At 42.0% G+C, this 19608-nt stretch overlaps 2 protein-coding genes across 2 annotated transcripts in view; one reads left to right on the plus strand and one right to left on the minus strand.

Annotated features, from left to right (window-relative positions):
- The window catches only part of LOC137640235 (probable NADH dehydrogenase [ubiquinone] 1 alpha subcomplex subunit 12), a 46541-nt gene extending 36675 nt beyond the window's left edge, over nucleotides 1-9866 (plus strand). The window contains exon 3 of the mRNA XM_068372804.1: nucleotides 9641-9866. Coding sequence (XP_068228905.1) covers nucleotides 9641-9766 — 126 coding nt within the window. The 3' untranslated portion in view covers nucleotides 9767-9866. The remainder of the gene's footprint in view (nucleotides 1-9640) is intronic.
- Nucleotides 9867-10053: 187 nt separating this feature from the next.
- The window catches only part of LOC137640236 (N-alpha-acetyltransferase 30-like), a 114002-nt gene continuing 104447 nt past the window's right edge, over nucleotides 10054-19608 (minus strand). Inside the window, exon 5 of the mRNA XM_068372805.1 lies at nucleotides 10054-11580. The gene's annotated coding sequence lies outside the window, so the exon portion shown is untranslated. The remainder of the gene's footprint in view (nucleotides 11581-19608) is intronic.

Here is a 19608-nt window from a genome sequence, read left to right on the forward strand (position 1 = left end):
ACAAGGCGAATCAACTGCATCTACCATAGGTCGAGACTCCTCACAAGGAACCCTTGGTCCCTTTCTCTTCAGGGGTTTTTCCTGACAGTACTGCTGTCAGCAAACATGATCTAAACGTTGCAAACGGCCGATCTTTAGCTCACAAATCTCTAATTACCAGAACACCGATCACTAGCTCATCGAACACTGTTCACTAGTCCGCCTATCTCCAGTTTCTAGCTCATCTTCCACCAATGAGAAATCATCAACTGACTAATCGGTAGATCACCATGGCTGATCGCTAGCTCGCCAATTGCTAGCTCATCTCTCTCTGATCATTGGCCTCAAGTCTCGCCAAGTGCTAACGATCTCCGATTGCTAGCGTGCTGATCTCCGATTGCTAGTCAATAACCAGTCATCAGCTTGCTGATCACTAGATCGCTGATGGGTAGCTCTTCTTTCTTCGATCATCGACCTCAGCTCGCTGATCTCTGACCAGCCAATTGTCAGCTTGCTGATCTCTAGCTCACCGATCGCCGGTCCGCGATCGATTGCTGATCATCAATTGCTCACCGGTCACCAACTGACTATCATCAAACCATTCTGCTGTCTCTCAGGGCTCTCCAAGCCAATCACCAACTCATTAATTGCCAACCTTTCTTGGCTGACTGACCAGACAGCCTTCATATGCCTGTCAGTTGCCAACTTCGACTCACAGATCGCCGATTTACCGATCATCAGCAGTTAGCCGTTTCCCAGCAGTTCGTCACTCAGACTTACTAGTCGACCTCTGCCCGTGGTTCCCTAGATCGGAAGGCATATAACACACTTTTTGATACTCATCGTTCGCCATCACACCAATCCACTATAGCGGTCGGCAAATGATCGACAGCCCTCATCAGCAGCTTGTCGACTGATGACTACTCGCAACCGCTCTCCAACTGCACAGTAACCACGATACCCAGCCGTTAACCATTGATTAACTTTCGCCAGACCGATGCTGTTCTTAGGAATAGCAGCAATCCCATCAGGGTGCATGGTAGGGTTAAGCGTTGCCTTACTTTTATCAGTTAAAGGAGTTCTCTCCTAGGGAAGAATCCTTACACAGGGTATTGCGTCCCATCCTTTACGCCACGAGTCAAGACCCCAGTGTCAGAAATCTCCCATCTGAAAGGATCCGCAAGGAGCTGTCCCTTTGGGTCGATGTCCACGCCATGGTGGAGTTTGGACAAGGCTAAGACCAAAGGTCTTCATTTGCATGCTGGACCTAAAGGACTCATACTTCCAGGCCCAAACCATCCATCATCTAGGAAGGATTGAAGAATCAGTCTAGACTCTAGACAAACAAGAAACATCAGTTCAGGTCACTGTGCTGCGGTCTATCCACAGTACCCATCCTGGGCTCACAGGATCGACTTCCGTCTCCTCCGTTTCTGGACGACTGACTGACCTTACCAGACTTGGGGGCAACTTTGCGTTAGCACTGGAACTTCTGAAGGCTTTTTACCAAGATTGGGCGATCATGGTAAACCTTTGGAAGTTTTCCTACTTCCCTCTCAGAAGACTGGTATATCTGGGAATGATTCTAAGACACCACTCGCCACAAAACCTCATTAAAGACAGGCGTAGAAAAGTCACAAGACCCGTTCTTAAAACGAGAACTCCCAGCCCAGAGTGACTACTTTTTCCCTGGACACCTATCATCTCTGGCCTGTCTAGCCTCCAATGGCCGCCTCAATATTCATTCTCTCCAGTGGCGACTTAAGTCTGATTGGAATCAGGCCTTCGATTCCACGGACATTCTGATCCCCATGGGACCAGAAGTTTGGACGAACTTCAAGGGATGGGTGTCAGTCGAGAATCTACAGAGTGGTATAACCTTCTCATCCTTACCGACCCCTCGGACTTGATGCTGCGCTTAGACACATCAAAAGAAGGGAGGAGGGACCATAGTGCTGTACCACACAACTTTAGGCCTCTGGACAGTCTGAAAGTGCCTTCATTTAAATCTCTGAAGAGATGAAGGCCAACTTTCCGGTCCTTCAACAGCCTCATCAGTTCCTAACAGGCCACTCCTAACAGACCACTCAGTGGTGTGATGAGCTACAACACCATATAGGGGTTCGCATCAACAGGCAAGAAGTAACTTGCTCGCAGCCTCTTCCCATCTAACAGTATAAATACTAAGATGGGCCAAAGTCCGCTCGGTACCACTATCAGCCCGCTTCATTCCAGACTAGAGGAATGTGCTCGCCAATAATCTGTGCACAACATTTAAGATAAAGTGTACCGAATTATCTTTGGATCACCTTTAGCTGACAAAGTCCCGACTTTACGGGGTTCTCCAACTATGGATGTGCTATGGATGTGTTTGCAATGCCCTCAACCTCAGGCATCCGCTGCTCCCCAGTGCTAGACGCCAAGGCGCTCTGGCAAGAAGCATGCCGACAATGGTGGGTACAACAACGACGTTTACATCTCGTCCCTATCTTTGTCTGAAGAGAAGGGTACTCAACAAGGCTAGAACATCGGTCAGCCTCCCAAGGGCTCTTCTAGCTCCGCTATGGCATTACACAGAACGGTTTCCAAACCCTCTGCAGTTCCTGATAGAGCCTCCAAGAGAACCCTCTCCACGTCACAGACAACCACACTTCGACATCTACCACAAGCTATAGCTTCACTGTGATTGTACACCTGGAGACTACCCAGTACCTCCTCTCTCTCAGAGGTTTTTTCGCAATAAGTTGCGAAGAGGTTGTCTAGATATCTGAGGAATTCCTCAGCATCAGTCTACCAGGCAAAGTATAATGTCTTCTGTGGTTGGTGTCATGGGAAAGCTTATTTCTCCACTCAATACCTCTATTCCAGCAATAGCGGAAGCCTCGAGTATATGCAGGAGGAAAAGACCCCCTTTTCAGTTTCAGCAGGTAAAGACGATCGCTCAACCTTGAGCCTCGCCTTCAAACTAAAAGGAAGGGGACATCCTCTCATCGCTAGACCTTTCCTAACCCATGCGGACTTACATCTTACCTTTTCCCAGTTGGAATTGAGACCTTACGTTCCACTTCACCAGGCAACAAATTTTCTCCTGGTTTAAAAGACAGTGTTCCTACACACTTTGACAGTGGCCAAATGAGTCAAGGAACTTTGTGGTCTCTCTTTCGACATTGCCCATTAATGAGAAGGGTGAAAGGCAACGTTCAGTTTCGTCCACGAGTATGTTGCCAGACACAGTCTCCAGAGGTGACGGATCCTAGACAACAAGTCTCCACTCAGTAACTGACGATCCAGATCATCTGTGACTGTACCCGGGGTAAGGTTTGAGGCTCTACCTCAAGAAAACAGCAACAGCCCACCCGGGTCTCTTCTCTTGTCATCAGCACTGGGAGAGACAAGAGGAGGATCACCAAAACATCATCTCTGCTGGATTCAGAGAGTTATCAATTACACTGAATCCAGATCCTCATCCAACACGTCGACTTACGATGTCAGGGGCATAGCTATGCCCCTGGCCCTTCTAAGCAGATTACTCTGTGACGCAGGTTTTACAAGCAAGGGTGTGAATGCTCCAGGTGACTTTCACAACCTTTCTCCTGCAAGACATGACCCACAGGAACTAGATACGATCTCTATCGGTCCCGTGTTGGCTGCACAATAGCTGGTTGTATACCTCAAGCTCCTTATTGGACAAGTAGCAGAAGGTTGAGGGCACTGTTACCCGGTTTTAGTCTGCGTGAATGAAAAGATTTGACTGGCTCTTATTCTTTTTTTCATCCTCCCCTCTCTTGGGGAAAGCAACATCCTGGGTTCTCTGCATAAGCTGATCCCAAACCACTGAAGGTAAACCATGCTCCCTTGTGTACCTAGTATTAAGCTAATACTATTGCGTCCCCATACCCTGGTGAGGTGGTATTGGGAAAATCCTGGTTACAAAAGTTTTTCCTACAAAAAGACTCGGAATAACTTTACCTAGACAGTCACACTTCTAAATATCTCAACACACAGCTTGCGTAATCTGCTGACTTTGCGTAGCAAGGTTTTAGCGAGGTGCAGGGACTCCTTATTTTGAGTACTAACATACTCTGATAAGAAACCCCCGGGTAAAGCCCAAAGCCAGATTGGTAGGTACGTCCACCTTTCCTAATGGGTGAGTCACCCTTAAATAAATAGCATAGGTTGGTATTCCAGTTACAGAACAAATGACAAATTCGTAGATAATTTTTGTTTTTCCTAACGATACAAACCTTAGCTATTTATACAAACTTGCCCGCCAGCCCTATCCCCTTTTGAAGACCTACCTCCAAGCAAAGTGAGCTGTCTCAGTATGTGCTAATGGTGAAAGGATTCTTCTCACCCGAGAGTTGCTTGCAGTAAGCAATCTCTCAATACTTACACAGACCAAGTTTGTGCTCCTTTGGGGCTCACGCTCCTCTTGACCTGAAAGACATGCTTAAAGCAACCATTCGGTCAAGGTAATTGGAGAGCTTTCAAGGTGATTGATGGGCTCACCTGAATGCTCTTCAGCTGGTAAATCTCCTTTCTAGACTCTGAATTAGTATGAGGCAGTTAGGGGTCTAGAATAGGTGGTTTATTCCACTGCTTATGGACTGATATCACTCAAAATTCAAGATAGATATGTTTCCTTATTGAGAGACCTTAGTGCCTTTGATAGCTATGTATAATAAGCATTTATGCCTATACTATTCAAGATTTACATACAGTAGGGTCCAGAAATATGCATGTTCGAATTGAGCGATTCCCCTTTTATGTGGTCGATAGTTTTCAAACATAAATTTTCTGTATCTGCAAAGCTGTTCAAAGTCTGTGAGTCACTCACAGTCACAAAGCATATCAAATCTATTATCTTTTCAAGTATTTGTAGGCTAGAGGAGGCTTAGGTATGGTAACTGATAATAAATGTAACCAAATTATATTTACTTTACATTTTGACATAATTTCATAATAAATAACTTATTTGAGAAAAAATTCCATAACAATAAAATCAACTTTTGTCTGTGCGAGTCTAGTTGATAAAATGTAAACATCGAGTTGAGGTTACGTTCTCAGCACCTTTATCTTTCTCTTTCTGTAACCTTTCAATAATTTTAATGGTAGTGCTAATGACAGTAGTAATAACATTTAGATTAGCATAATCAAGTTTCTTTGTTTTTGCTGGTGGTTCCATAATTGATGTGGGTACAAGTTGATACGAAATTGAACTGATTGTAATTGAAGTTAGTAAAATTATTTTAGAAATGTAACGTACAATATTATCTTTCGTAACAGTTTTTATCGTACTGTCATTAGTGGTAGTTTATTATTGTTGACTGAATGCAAACAAAATGATTTTCCTGTTTTGTGACGTATGTTGGAAATTTTGTAGATACAGTAATAAGTAAAATATTTGTAATAACATTACTTAACACGTATGTGTAAATACGTTTGTTTGTTCGTTATGATTGGCAATGAAACGTAAACAAACGAATGGTTTCTGTTTTAGACAGTGATTTTATAAAAAAAACATAAAATTGCCTTAATTTGATTGATTGATTATCAGTTATCTAGCATCCTGACATCTAAGGTCATTGATGTCAATGTTATTTGTTATAAATGAAGAAATGAATAAATAAATGGTAAATTAGTTTAAAACAATAAAATCAAGAACATCCTTATAACAGTTAAATAGTTTTCAAAAGACCTGCTTCTGAAATAAATTTAAAAATACCACTAGTATGGTACGACACATCATATCCGAGAATTTTGGCTAGGATGAACCTGCCATCCTCAACTCGAGCCTCAAACAGATCTGTTTCTTTCGGTACTATAAGTGGAGCATTCGATCAGCAAATATCTCGCTGTCAAGGGTACCAAACAGTCGTCGCAACAATTTCATTTATTTGAAGTTCTAAGGAAAAAGTAAGTAAAGCAATATTAGTACTCTAATAACAAAATTATTATATAATCAGTACTTGATAACATATCTGTTGCTGCAAAAGCTAATCTATACACAGATGTGTAAATGCATTCGTTTGTTCGTTATAATTGACTATGAAACATAAACAAAACCGTTGTTTCCGTTTTAAGTGGCATGTTTAGAAAAGCATGATATTAAATTGCTTTTATTTAGTAATTTTGATTTCAAATGATACTGCATAGTAAAAGCTAGCCTATAGGGTGAAGATTTCCCAGAGGAAGACCTGAAGCATGCAAAGAATTAGCAGCAGAAGAAGGTCTAGCAACCGAAAGTCTAGGAGATGAGGGTTAGCTGGCAAAAGTTTATGCCGCCTATGGGGAGGACAGTCTAAGATCTCCCTCTGGAGAGGAGAGGTAATGCCAAAGCTGAGGAAAAGCTCCAAAGAGCTGCAAGGTTCCACAGAGGAAGAGCACCAACAGATGAGATAATCCAGCAAGACATGTCCTGCTCAGGCACTTGCAACTGTAGAGGAAGCGTGCTGAGGAGACAACATAACCGGGGCGATGACCTGAGGGCGGTGTTTCTCTGCAAGGAACCGTTGAAGCCTCTTCTACGAAGGGAAACTACTGATGGCTAGGGAAGGTCACAAGAAACGAAGGTGTCAGCTCTCTGAAAGTAAGAAAGTATATCTCCCAAAGGAGGCACTATCATTTCACTAGGGGACTTAGTGGGGTCTCCCTGCCCCCGGGCCTGTCCTAGAGTTAAAGGACCATCACTCTTGATAGGAGGAAGTTGCTAGGGAAGAGTTTGAAGGGTGAGTTCCAAGGGAAGTAAAGGCAAGCTGCGACTTCTAGACTTTGAGAATGACCCCGAAGGTGAAGAATCCCTTTTGCAAACGCCCAAACAAGCAATGCTGGAAAGAGAAAAAGAAAATTAAAGTTAAAGGTGACTTTTTAAAAGCAGAAACTGCCAATGTATTCCAGGCAGAGAGAGACAAGTTCACTCTCTGACAGCTGAAATCCAAGTGAGGTTACAGTGAGCAATAGAGGTTACCTCCCCTTTACTGGCAGGTAACTACCTTGCTGGTTAGTTACATCTTGTTAAATGTTTTAACTTTCATATTCCAGCCTTCGCTGTTATCCATCTCTCCTATAGTAAAGGACGATGGTTTGCATTTTTGCTGGAATAATTTCATTATAAACAAATTTATTTTTTCCTATGCACGTACAAACCTTTCGTACTTAAAATATGCATACTCGCTCTGTTGGGAGGAAGTCCCCTAGAACCAGACTGGTTCTAAATATGAGTTTGGATGATTACTCCAAAAATCTCCTAACAGCTAATCATTGGGATGTAGAAGCTATTAGGGCCATGGCCTGGAAGAGGGCATGGAAAATCTCTCTTAAAGGGAGATGACGTTGACAATGTTAAACCAGCCTCTTCAAGAGAAATGCTTGGCAAGTCTGCAAGTAAGGTGCTCTGTTGTGTAACTCGCTAACTTCAGATGTCTGACTAACTGTTATGGCTAATACTGGGTTCTTGTAATATGGTCTGTGTGGCAGCAAAGATAAAAAAAAACCCCAAACTTTCAAAAGTTGTCATGATGAAAAGCCTGAAAACTCAAAAATACTTTGTCAATATAGAGAAGAGAGACAGTCTTGAGGAAAAAATACCAAGGATACCCTTCTTAGGTTAGCAGGAGGCTTGTACACCAGTTTCCTGCAAATGAGGACTATCCCTCCTCTGACTAAATTCCAGGATAGGCAAGACTGCTCAAAGGTTGGACCCATCCCCTGAAGAACAGGGATCCACAATTACCGAGAAGCTTTTTCATCCATTCCCTTGCTGAAGCAGAGAAGAGAGTTTTGAAGGAAAGACCTTATGATGCCCTGCTCAGGCAAGTAAGAGTGGTTGGAAACCTAGATTGCGGACCAGTCACTGACCCATTCGGCTCAGTCCACAGCACACTAATGTGGGGAACTGGTACCAAGCGTTAGTATTTCCACTTTCGCGGGTATTGAAGTACCTTTGGAAAGAAAAGAAGGGTGCAAGGTAGGGAACTCTCCTGTAATGATGTGGGAGGATTGTTCTTTAACCTTGTGCACCACTTTGTACCGCATGGAACTCGTCCACCAAACATTGTCTGTGGGGTTAGCGAAGCTTGAGGCTGGTGTGGTAGCCACAGCTCTTTCATCATTTGCAGGTGAAGCTCCTTACCCGGATTGATCTTCAGCCTCGTATGGTAAGCTGATAGGGATAGTATTCATACTACCATCTCGCTCTGTTAGGAAACGTAGCTGACACAGATCCCTTTGAATTTGGTTAGCGATCGTGAACTTTTTGTAGTTCGAGATCTTCTGTCCACAAGTTTAATGGCCTCTCTGTCTTCACTAGAGCCTTATCAAACATCATTAAACTGACTTAAGTGGGTTAGCAATGAGCGAAAGTACAGTATTGCCTCTCTCCTCTTAAATCAACCTTCTCAACGAATGTTAACATGTTATGAGCCCCTTTGTCCAACAATTGCTGTACTTAAAACATATATAGGAGGCATGATACAGTTAGTATAGCATACATTTCATGACTATATGGTTGCTTTGCTTTGTCTGTACGAATAATGCTTTCCCACACAACTCACTAGAGAAGCTGCAACAAAAGACTGAGCAATGCAAAGCAAATTGTGGATATCTCGACACTGCAAAGAGAAGACATTAAAATGTGCCTTCATCAAGCATCTACTCTACTTAGTGGTGAACAAGCTAGCAGTTGAAAAAATAAAGAAAAGTATTGCACTTATGAGATGAAGCCAATTGTGGGAGACCTCACTAATAACATACTGTCTTGACCTTAGGGTGTCATTTCTAACTCATTTGGTTGGTTGCATTGTCAAACATTTTGAAAATTTAACCTGGTGTTTCCAGCTTATTAACTAAGGTTAAGCGATTTACCAGCATGTATTTTTTTTATAATGGTACCAAAGTTCAATAGCGTATAGTTAAATTAGTGGTTAAGGTTTTATTGTATTCATTCGTGAGAATACGTATTCATTAACTAGATATAGAAAAGCATCTAAGAAAACCTAAAGTTCTGGTGGCAATATCTGAAAGTTGATGGAATATATTTTTTTTGTTTGGGATCTCTGACCTTTCTAGTCAAATAGGGCTAAACTACTTTACTAACTAAGCAGCAATTCGTAAATTTAAGGCAGCGAAGCTCATTTTTCATTGATATTGCAGTGAGGCCTGCATGGAAGATTCACCAAAATAATACCATGTAGGGGGTCCACTTACTAGGTCCCTAGCTGTAGTTTCTTTATATCTCTCTTATTTTCTCTGTTCTTGCTTTCTTTCTTCCATCCTGCTGTCCAGCATCATCTAACTTTTATTAAATGGTGTAATTAGGGCTTTCCTAGTAGCATTTGTGTACTGAATGGCATCATAGGCCCCAGCTCTGGGCTATATAACCCAAAACCATAAATCTTGATAAAAAGAAAATAAAAACTTTTTACACATGTCATAAGCAATTTTTTATTTTATAGTTCTACACCAGAGGCAGGAAAATATAGTTTAATTATGCTTTTAGAAGTATTAGGCTGAATAAAATGTATTACATAGGGGACACTTTAAAATTTTGTATTTCTCAAAGCTTTCCTTACTTCATTCATGCAGTTTATTATTGTATTGTTTTATATTTGTTTATTCTTTATGGTTTTTTATGTAAATTTAGTAATATATTTTTCTCCTTCAGGTCCCTGTGAAAAGATATCCTTGGGTTATTCCTCACCAGGATAATGTAACTGGTACTTCAGATGCCTACACTCCATACACTACTACCAAACCAAAAATTGAAGCTTGGGTTCCTCGTAAACATTAATATTTCTGTCTACTGTATTTCTTGGCTATAACAGTAAAAATTTGACATTGTAAATATGAATGTACTATTCTAATATATTACAGTAGTTCTTTGTATACAAGATGTTTTATTTCATACAGATTTTTTCCAAAGGTATGGTATTGGCACAAAGTAATACTAGGATGATAATTTAAAGAAGTATGGACATGCATTGATGAAATATTGGTGCAATAATTTTACTAAAACTAAGACTGATCATATTCCAAACTTCACAGAACAAATAAGGATGAAGTAAAGTGAAATACCTGTATGTTAAAAAACTTTATTTTGCTTTTCTGTTAATGAATTAACACTATACACATGTATCATATAGTTTATGGTTACTAGCGTAACAGAGGAGGTCATACCATTGCCATGACAGGCAAAAACAAGGAAAGTCAAGAGAAAGCTCATCACAACAAAACAGCTACTCTAATCATACAAATGCTGGTAACAGCAAAATATAAACACTGACTTAATGATAAAGGCAAATACAAATGGAGTAGTCAGGGTAATTTTTACAAAAGAAAACGCTGGATTTTAAGAAAAACGTTTCGGTATAAACAGTTTGGACAAACCTCTTGTGAAAAATAATCTTCCTAAATAAGAGCGCTCTGAACAAGTGAATTTTTTTTAATGTTAGGCACAATGTGGACATATTACTTATGCCTGGTGTAAAAAGTGAAAATATAAAGCTGTAATAAGAAAAAATGATAAAAATCATCTGATATCTAAGTTTAAAAATCATACAAATTTTTTCAAAACAGATTTAAAAGGGTATTCCACCCCTGAAAGGGGAATGCCACCGGTGATATCCTATATGTCAAAGGAATTTTTTTCTGCATTGATACTGCTAATCCACAAATGAGGTATATAAATAATTTGGTTACCATTAAATTATTTTCAAGTATGACAAAGGTAATCAACAAAATACCTTGTAGAATTCGCACAAGTTCAAAAGAACCACAACAAAGCATGGTATCTGGGATCATTATTATGCATTACTATGGTTCTTTGATTAAATCATAACCACTGACTAGGTAACACCGCAAGACTCTTATCTGATAAACATTACATCTTTAGTCTTCTATATTTTCAACTTCCTCAGTTCACACTCTTAAGGAATACGGTAGGCTTCCTCAAAACAAATCTACATAAGTACATTTTTATTCCTCCACTTTAAGGCTACAATTTAATTTTTTTTATTTTTTCGATATACAGACAAAATAATTAGCCATTTATTTACAAAGTTCCATTCTGTAAAATATATATATTATATATACATATACGAACTGTATATATATTAGTGTAGGGAACGCAGTTTAGGAAGAGTCCCTGATTCATGGTCTACATGATACTATAATTTATTTTTCTGCCACTAAATGGCATCAGATGTTGAAATGAATTAGAATACTGTTACTTCCTAACAAAAGATTAAAAAAAAATGTTTAAACATGTCTTTCAAAATTCACTTTGTTATAGTTGTACAGATAAAAAGAGTATCCAAGGTCTATGAAAGATATCAACAACGATACAAAACTTACACTCGAAAAATAAAAAGAATTCTCAAAACTCCACTCTCAGCTAAAGCGTATAACCATATGAAAATTCACTTGTTTCGACTCTAGCTCCTTTCTAGAGCACTTCATTTTCCTCTGTAAAGCCAATTAATCACATCACTACGGTAGCAAATCTTTATGAAGCAGAAGGGTAACTGACAGTATTCCACATCTGGGTTTGCTAAGACATCGAAGCCCAAAATTCCTTTCAATCTTGTGCATTTGGATGGGGAGACACTGTAAAAGTAAAAAGTTTTTAACATAACTCATATCACTTAAGAATTTTGCAATAAACATATCAAAAATACACAATAATCAAGCTTAGTGGTGGGAAGGAGTGATAGCAGAACAGTACAGTGCAGTGCAGTATTTACACTGTCTAATTTGGAGAGGGATTTAAAGATGAGTAATGGCATGATACTGTATAACGTAAGTGCAATAGTAAAGACCTTCCAGAAAGAATGTTGATAAGCATATGAAGAACATAGTTAACGTCAACAGTTGAGTTGATTTTGTTTTTCAGTCCCCTTTCTGTTAAACAAAACATTTTCCACTTTCATAATAATAAAGCTATTTTAATGTAATGCAAGTGAAACAATTTGACTTAAGCATCCATACATTGTGTACAACACTTTCCTTTAACCATATACACAAAGAAATTATTTTAATTTCTCTACACATCAGGTTGCAGTGAATATGCTACACTTTATGTCCTCAGCAAGGCAGCAATAAAAATTATAAGTAAATTAGATCAAGCATTGACAATTGTCTGTCAGTACATCACCCAAAACGTAGAACAAAAACCGTATTACCTTGGCTAAGGATAGGTCTGGTTACACTAGCTTAATGTACAGATTATTTTTAAGAAGGGGGAATAGCACCAATCTGTTTACATTGCGATTTTCTCACTGTTGAATATATATTAGTATATTGCAAATAACACTTAACACGACGGGGACTTTCTGACAAAGGTATTGGAGACTACTTGGTCATAGCATGAAGTAATAGGTAGTTACTTGCAAGTCATTGGCTTATATAATAGGATTTAAATGACTATTACAGTATAAACCTTTAACACCAATACTGTATATATATTTTTGGGGCTCAAGCCATGTCGTCCTGATGGAAGGTTCCTTTAAGTAGCTTCCAAGGGATATTTGAACTACAGTGATATTCCCAGAGAATTTACCTTTAGGTCTCCAGAATTCTAACTCCTGACGCGAATATCCTTAAAATTTCTCTTAAGAATATCGCATAAATCAGGGGACGTATATCTTGATACGACACATAGCAATCTTCACCCCGAATAGCGTTTTCGCCTCGAGGGGGAAAAGTGACAAATTAGAAGGGGGAGCCGTTATCAAGGTTACCCTTCCTTCCATACTACTATTGAGTATCTAGATGGCGGTTATTCCTATTTTTGTAGCGATTTTGCTCGGTGGTGTTCCCTGTTGATCTAACTTTTTTGATCGATTTTGTGAGGATTATTATGCTATTTCCAGCATCTTTCGCCTCTGGAAAGTTGAGTATTGATTCTTTACAGTGTATATATTTTTAGCTCCTTTTTCACAGTGAAATTAGAGTAATTTATTGTGCTAAGGAGATAGGCCTGTTACCAGAGGCGCTGTCGTTTGTTATGCATGTGTTATTTAGTTAGCAGAACGACTTTCCCGGTTGTAATAGCAGTAATAAATTATGAAAGCTACTTAGGCACAATTATACTAGTAAAGATGTTTATGGTATGCATAATTTTCCTCTATCTTTGTCGATCGTATACGTTAGAGTTTCGGTGATTTAGGTAACCGAGATCTGGTCTTGCCTAGGCTACCTAGCCTAGGCGATGTAGTATACTTTCAGACAATATCCCTGTTTACCCTTGTGTATCGTTTTCTAGAATCTAAGGGAGATAGTACATCTCCTAGAATTATATAACTCGATACTTGTCTCCTGTGGAGAGTTAAGGGTAATCCCTCTTTCCCTCTGAGTGCCGCCGCAGGCGGCAACCCTTTCTGGTCTTGCCATAGAGTAATTGACTAGGCTAGGGTTTTATGTCTCCCACGTTTGCCGGTGAGGGCCGGCTTTGGTTTTCGACAGAACCTCGGAGTATTCAGTCTTTCTGCCGGCGGCAGAGCGGCAGGGTGAGTAGTCACTCCCCTGCTGGCTTATAGCCGCCGGCATGGGGTAGTGGTATGATGCCGCCACCTTCTCCCTGCGGTTTAGAAGACTAGTCCCGTGCTGGCAGACCCTAGGCTGAAGAATAGACATTCTTCTGCCGCCTAGGATGGCGCTGCCACTGAAACGATGTTTCTCTTGCTGAGAGGGGCCGGCTAGCCTGCCGCCTCCTCCTAACACTATTTCGGCAGACCCTAGGTTGAAGAATAGATATTCTTCTGCCGCCTAGGATGGCGCCGATACTGAAACAAAGTTTCTCCCTTGTGTAGTGGGGGGGCGGCAATGTTGCCGCCGCCTTCTACACTTTATACAGGACCCTTTTCCCTGCCCCTCTCTGTCCTTTTAGCTATGGCCGTCATCCTGCAATCTCACTGCTTCCATGCGGGTTGCGGGGCCGGCCGGGCTACTACATAGCAGCTGTCTAGTCACTCAGCTTTCCCTTATGGACACAAGGATCCGGGAAGGTTGTGCCGGTCATGATGGCTGCCGGTGGGAGACCCTTCTGCCACCAAAGGTTCTTCAGTCCTCCCTTGGACTGCCATCCACAAGTCCTGTAACCGTGCCGGCGCCGTCAGGTACCTACGCAGTCGGCATGGCTGGCCATATGCCGGCAATGGTCTTTGTGGCTCGATGGAAGCCTGAATGATGCATTCTCCCCTTCCATTTGAACCTTCTTTCTGGAGGAAGGTAGTAAGTTATAAACTTACATCCTTATTTAGTGTAAACATACATAGTAATAAGGCAGTCCTTCACTCCATGCTTTCTCTCTCTCTATCAGCTAGTGCCGTCAGGTTCTAACCTGCTTCCGGGCCAGCGCCGTCAGGTACTTACTCAGTCGGCTGCATGCCGACTGTACCAGTGCCGCCGGGTACTAACCAGCCTGCCATATGCCGCCAGGGACTAGCTATGCCGGCTGAACTACAGTATATGATTATAAAGTAGTCAGTATATTTGCAGTAGAGTATATACTGCAGATAGAAAACTATTGTATATATTATACAGTAGTTATTTTCCAACATATCTTGTGTATCCTTGCCCAGTCTTTTGCTGAGACCAATCCTATATTGAAAGAATAGAATTCCTTCAATAGTCTGATTAGAAATCAGTTTAAAATTTACCCTACAATATTAAATAATTTAGAAGGGTCAGTGGTAGTACACTTTCCCTGATCAGGAAACTCTATAGTTTTAATAATGGAAGGGAAGGTCACAGCAATTGGCTGAGTGGGATTCACAAGTATGTGTCTTTTCTAATTTCTAGTCCAGTCGGCGACATGCCGGCTAGACCGTGCCGCCAGGTGCTAGCCTTGGCGGCAACACACCGGCTGAACTACAGTATATGATGATACCGTAGCCAGTATATTTGCAATATGGTATATACTGCAAACAGAAAACTATAGTATTATTATACAGTAGTTAATTTCTAACACATCTTGGGTACCCTTGTACAGGCTTTAGCTGAGACCGAACCTATATTGAAAGAATAGAATTCCTTCAATAATCTGATTGGTAATCAGTTAATAATTACCCCACAATATTAAATAATTAGAAGGGTCAGTGACAGTGTACACTTCTTCTATCCCTAGGGGTTAGAACCGTTCTCTTTCGAGTTGCCCTGAAAAAGGAAACTCTTTTATTTTTAATATTGGGGGGGAGGTTACAGCAATTGGCTGGGAGGGATACACAAGTATGTGTCTTTCCCTATTTCTTTCTAGCTTACTATCCTAAGCTATAATGATTAAAAATATGAATAATTGCATATCTGTTTATCATTTGAGATAAACAATCGTATACTCATTTTGTTTTCCTTTCCTTACAGGAGGAACCCCAGATGACATGCGATGCGATCTTCTGCAATCTTAGGAGAAAGTACTTCTACGGTCAAACAGCATGCAGGTCTCATGCCCCCTGCACCATTATTACTGAATCCCTGCAATATTGGGACCCCCAAGTCTGCAATATCTGCCGGACCTTAGTGACCAAAGGTTTTGATGACCCCAAGTCAATGGAATCTAGGGATGCGGCACGTAAAAAGTTACGCAAATGGGTAAGAGTTTTCCAGAAGAATTCTCTGGGACCATACCTACCAAACGATAGGATGCGTTGCTTACTGTTCTCGAAAGCGGGTAGTGAAATGGTTGTGCCCCAAGCACGACTCGCACCTCCCTGCGTCCAGATTACCATCGAGACGGATGGAATGGAGGCACCTCTGGGAGAAGATGACGATGTCGTGTCGGAATTCCTTCCGTCTTTGCCGGGCCTGGAGCCGTTACCCTCGACGTCTTCACCTTCTAACCCTCCATTGGACAACATGAGCCAGGCGCTGGCCCATCTTACGGATTTAAGAGAACATTCGCAAACGAGGCGAAACAAGGGAAGCAAAATTCAAGAGTGACCTCAGTGAAGCTCCACTTATCGCCTCCCGAGGGTCATTCAAGCGACCCAGAGACCAAGACCTCCCTACCTGGTCCAAAACCAATCACTGGAGGTATGCGGAGCTTAAGCTGATTTTGAACGGCAAACTCTACATCTCAGAGAAGATGGGAGCTGTCCCTTAGATGACATCCAGTTTTGGCCAAGCTTTAACGTTTTCCCTGATTGCTTCATTCAACTGAAGCATGAACCAATGTCAAAAGAGGAGACAGAACCGAAGGTAGTCATGGTTTTTGACCACGATAAGGCACAGGCTCTCTTGTGAAGTAGCCTGAGAAAGGCGGGTTATTCGGTGTCGAAAGTGTCCGCCTTGAGCAAGAAACACCCTACTTTTCTTGCTCCTGCTTCAATAGCATTCCCCTTTACGTGGAAGGCATTTAAATCTGTTGCCAAGGCAGTGGAGGTAGGCAAACCATGCCCTGCACTTGAGGAGTGCAGGCCTCTGTCACTAGCCTTGACCATGCAGGAGAAGGAATGGAAGGAAGTCCACCTAACCTTCTCAGTAGGGAAACTGGACGCGGACATCGCTGGACGACAGTTTAGCGAGAATCTCCCTAAACTTTGAGTTTCTCTTGTGCAAGGAACAAGAGACAAAGGAGAGACTTGCGGCCTCTTTATCCCTACAAAACTGCATAGAGATGTGTGCAGCCCAACGAAGTACCCAAGACATGCTCATGGTCCTGGCCAAAATGTATATGGCCACCTTAGTAAAAGACCTATATGCTTTTATGAAGGCTAAGAGAGCCTGTAGAGAGTTCGTGTTTGCTGCTGCAACATTGAAACATGAACCCAGGAAGCTGATATATTCCAACATCTGGGGTAAAGACCTCTTCCCAAATGAAGTAGTTAAAGAGGTAGTCGAGAAAGCCACCACGGAGAATAGGAACCTTCTCCAGAAGTGGGGCATCTCTTCAAAGAGGAAGTCTTCCCCGGATGTGGGTCCCCAACCTAAAAGAAAGACGAAGAAGTCTAGACTTTTTCTTCGGTCTGCTCAACAACATCCCAGTTTCTATGACCGCGGTGCCCCACGTAGGCGGTCGAGGAGGTAAACCCTCCGATCTATCGAAGCAAGGAGACACTTCCGGTAGGGAGGGTGGGTCCAACAATTTCAGGATCGTTGGATCTTCAATCCTTGGGCCCAAGGCCTAATCAAGATTGGACTAGGATGGAAACTAGACATGTCTCCACCATCATTTCCTCAACTCTTCCAACACTCTAACCCTGTATTAGAAGAGTATACCCTATAGCTCCTGAGCATACAGGTTATAAGGAAAGCAAAGTCCATCAAATTTCAGGGAAGGCTGTTTTGTGTTCCCAAGAAGGACTCAAGAAAACTCAAGTCATTCTGGACTTGTTGCCACTCAACAAGTTCAGGATGTTAATCCTTCTACACATAAGGACCCTATTTCCCTCCTACTTAGGATTCAAGTTACAGAAGATAATGTATGTTCTAAGAGCCATACTCTTCGGACTAAACATAGTCCCAAGTATCTAAAAGAAATTGGCAGACGCAGTCGTGCAACAACCACGACTAGAAACTGTTCAGGTAACAAAGTACCTGGACGACTGGCTGGTGCGGGCAGCACCCGAAGCGGCTGGTCTGCAAGCATCCAAAGAAGTAACCCAGTTCCTGGAACATCTGGGATGCAAAATCAACTTCAAGAAGTCTCAACTCTCTCCGGCTCAAAGGTTTCAATGGCTGAAAAACCATTGGAACCTGAGATCACATTGTCTCTCCTTTCTCTTAGGGAAGAAGGAGATCGCAGGGTCGGTCAAGAGACTACTGTAATCCAACAGGATTTCAAGACGCTAACAGGAAAGAGTACTGAACTCTCTCCAGTTCGCAGCAGTGACAGACCCAGGGCTAAGAGCACAGCTGAAAGATGCGTCAGGAGTCTGGAGAAGATACGCATCAAACGCTCGAAGAGATCTAAAATAACCGATATCGGCCTTACTTTGATCACTTCTCAACCCATGGTCGAAGGCCAAAAGCTTAATGAGGACCGTGCCCTTGCAACCACCTCTACCATCGATGATCATCCACATGGATGCCTCGACGGAAGAATGGGGATTTCACTCCCATCAAAGGAAAGCCCAAGGGACTTCGTCATCTCTGTTCAAGGCCCTTCTCATCAACATTTTGGAAGCCATGGCAGTCCTTTTGACGTTGGGAAAACTCTCCCCACACAAATCAGCCCTCATCAGGCTGATCTTGGACAGCAAAGTGATAGTGAGATGTCTGAACCGACAAGGCTCGAGATCGTCCCATATAATCCATGTGATATTAGCCATCCCTTGCCTAAAGACGGCACCTATCAGCAGTTCACTTATAAATGATCCGCAATGTGACAGCGGATGCTCTACTCAGGCTCAAGCCGATAGAGTCAGAATGGTCCGCAGACTCATTCTCTTTCATCTTGGAACAAGTCTCGAGAGTCATCAAGAAACTACCTCGATATGTAGCCCCATAAGAGGACCCTCTAGAGGAGATAACGGACGCCATGTCCCTACTTTGGAACGGATGGACCTGGAATTTCCTGTTCCTTCCATCCAATCTCCTGCTGAAGGTCCTCAACATGCCGAGATCCTTCCAAGGAACGGCAGCTCTAGTGGCTCCCAAATAGCCCAAGAGCAACTGGTTCCCTCTAGTGAGAGAACTGAGGCTGAGGTTGGCCCTTGTACCGAACCCAGCACTATCTCAATGGGTTCAGAAGTTAACTGTCTTCGATTCATCACAGAGAACCCAAAACCTTCATTTCATGATTTTCTCGCCCTAGCGGTTAAGAAAAGATTTGGGATCTCAAAAGGCAGTATAGACTTCTTAGAAGAATACAAGTCTAAGTCAACTAGAAGACAATATGAATCATCTTGGAAAAAGTGGGTTGCTTTTGTTAAAGCAAAAGGACCGAAAGAAATTTCAATAGACTTCTGTCTGTCCTTCTTTATCCACCTTCATAATCAAGGTCTGGCAGCTAACACGACAACTACGTGTAAGTCAGCCTTGACTAGACCTCTTCTATATGCCTTTCAAGTGGATCTGACGAACGAAATCTTTAACAAGATCCAAAAGGCATGCGCTAGACTTAAGCCTGCAGCTCCTCCGAAGCCTATTTCATGGTCTTTGGACAAGGTCCTACATTATGCTTCATCTGTGAACAATGAAGATTGTTCTCAAGGATCTAACCCAGAAGGTTATTTTCCTGTTTGCTATAGCCTCAGGGGCTGTAATTAGTAAAATAGTAGCCCTATCAAGAAATGAGGGCCACATTCAGTTCACAGAAGTGGGAGAACTGAATCTCTTTCCTGATCCAGCTTTTCTCGCCAAGAACGAGCTACCCACTAAAAGATGGGGTCCCTGGAGAATCTGCCCTCTGAAGGAAGATGTCTCTCTATGTCCAGTAGAGTGTCTAAAGGTCTATCTTCGTAGAACTTCAGACTTCAGGGGAGGACAGCTCTTCAAAGGAGAAACCTCAGGATCAAATTTATCCCTAAAACAACTGAGGGTGAATTTCACCTACTTCATTCGCAGAGCGGATCCTGACAGTACACCTGCAGGTCATGATCCGAGGAAAATTGCTTCATCACTGAACTTTTTCAGTACTGTATATGAACTTAGAGCATCTTCGCTCATATACTGGATGGAAATCATCCAGAGTGTTCT

Source organism: Palaemon carinicauda, chromosome 4, assembly GCF_036898095.1.
Source record: "Palaemon carinicauda isolate YSFRI2023 chromosome 4, ASM3689809v2, whole genome shotgun sequence".
NCBI lineage: Eukaryota > Metazoa > Arthropoda > Malacostraca > Decapoda > Palaemonidae > Palaemon > Palaemon carinicauda.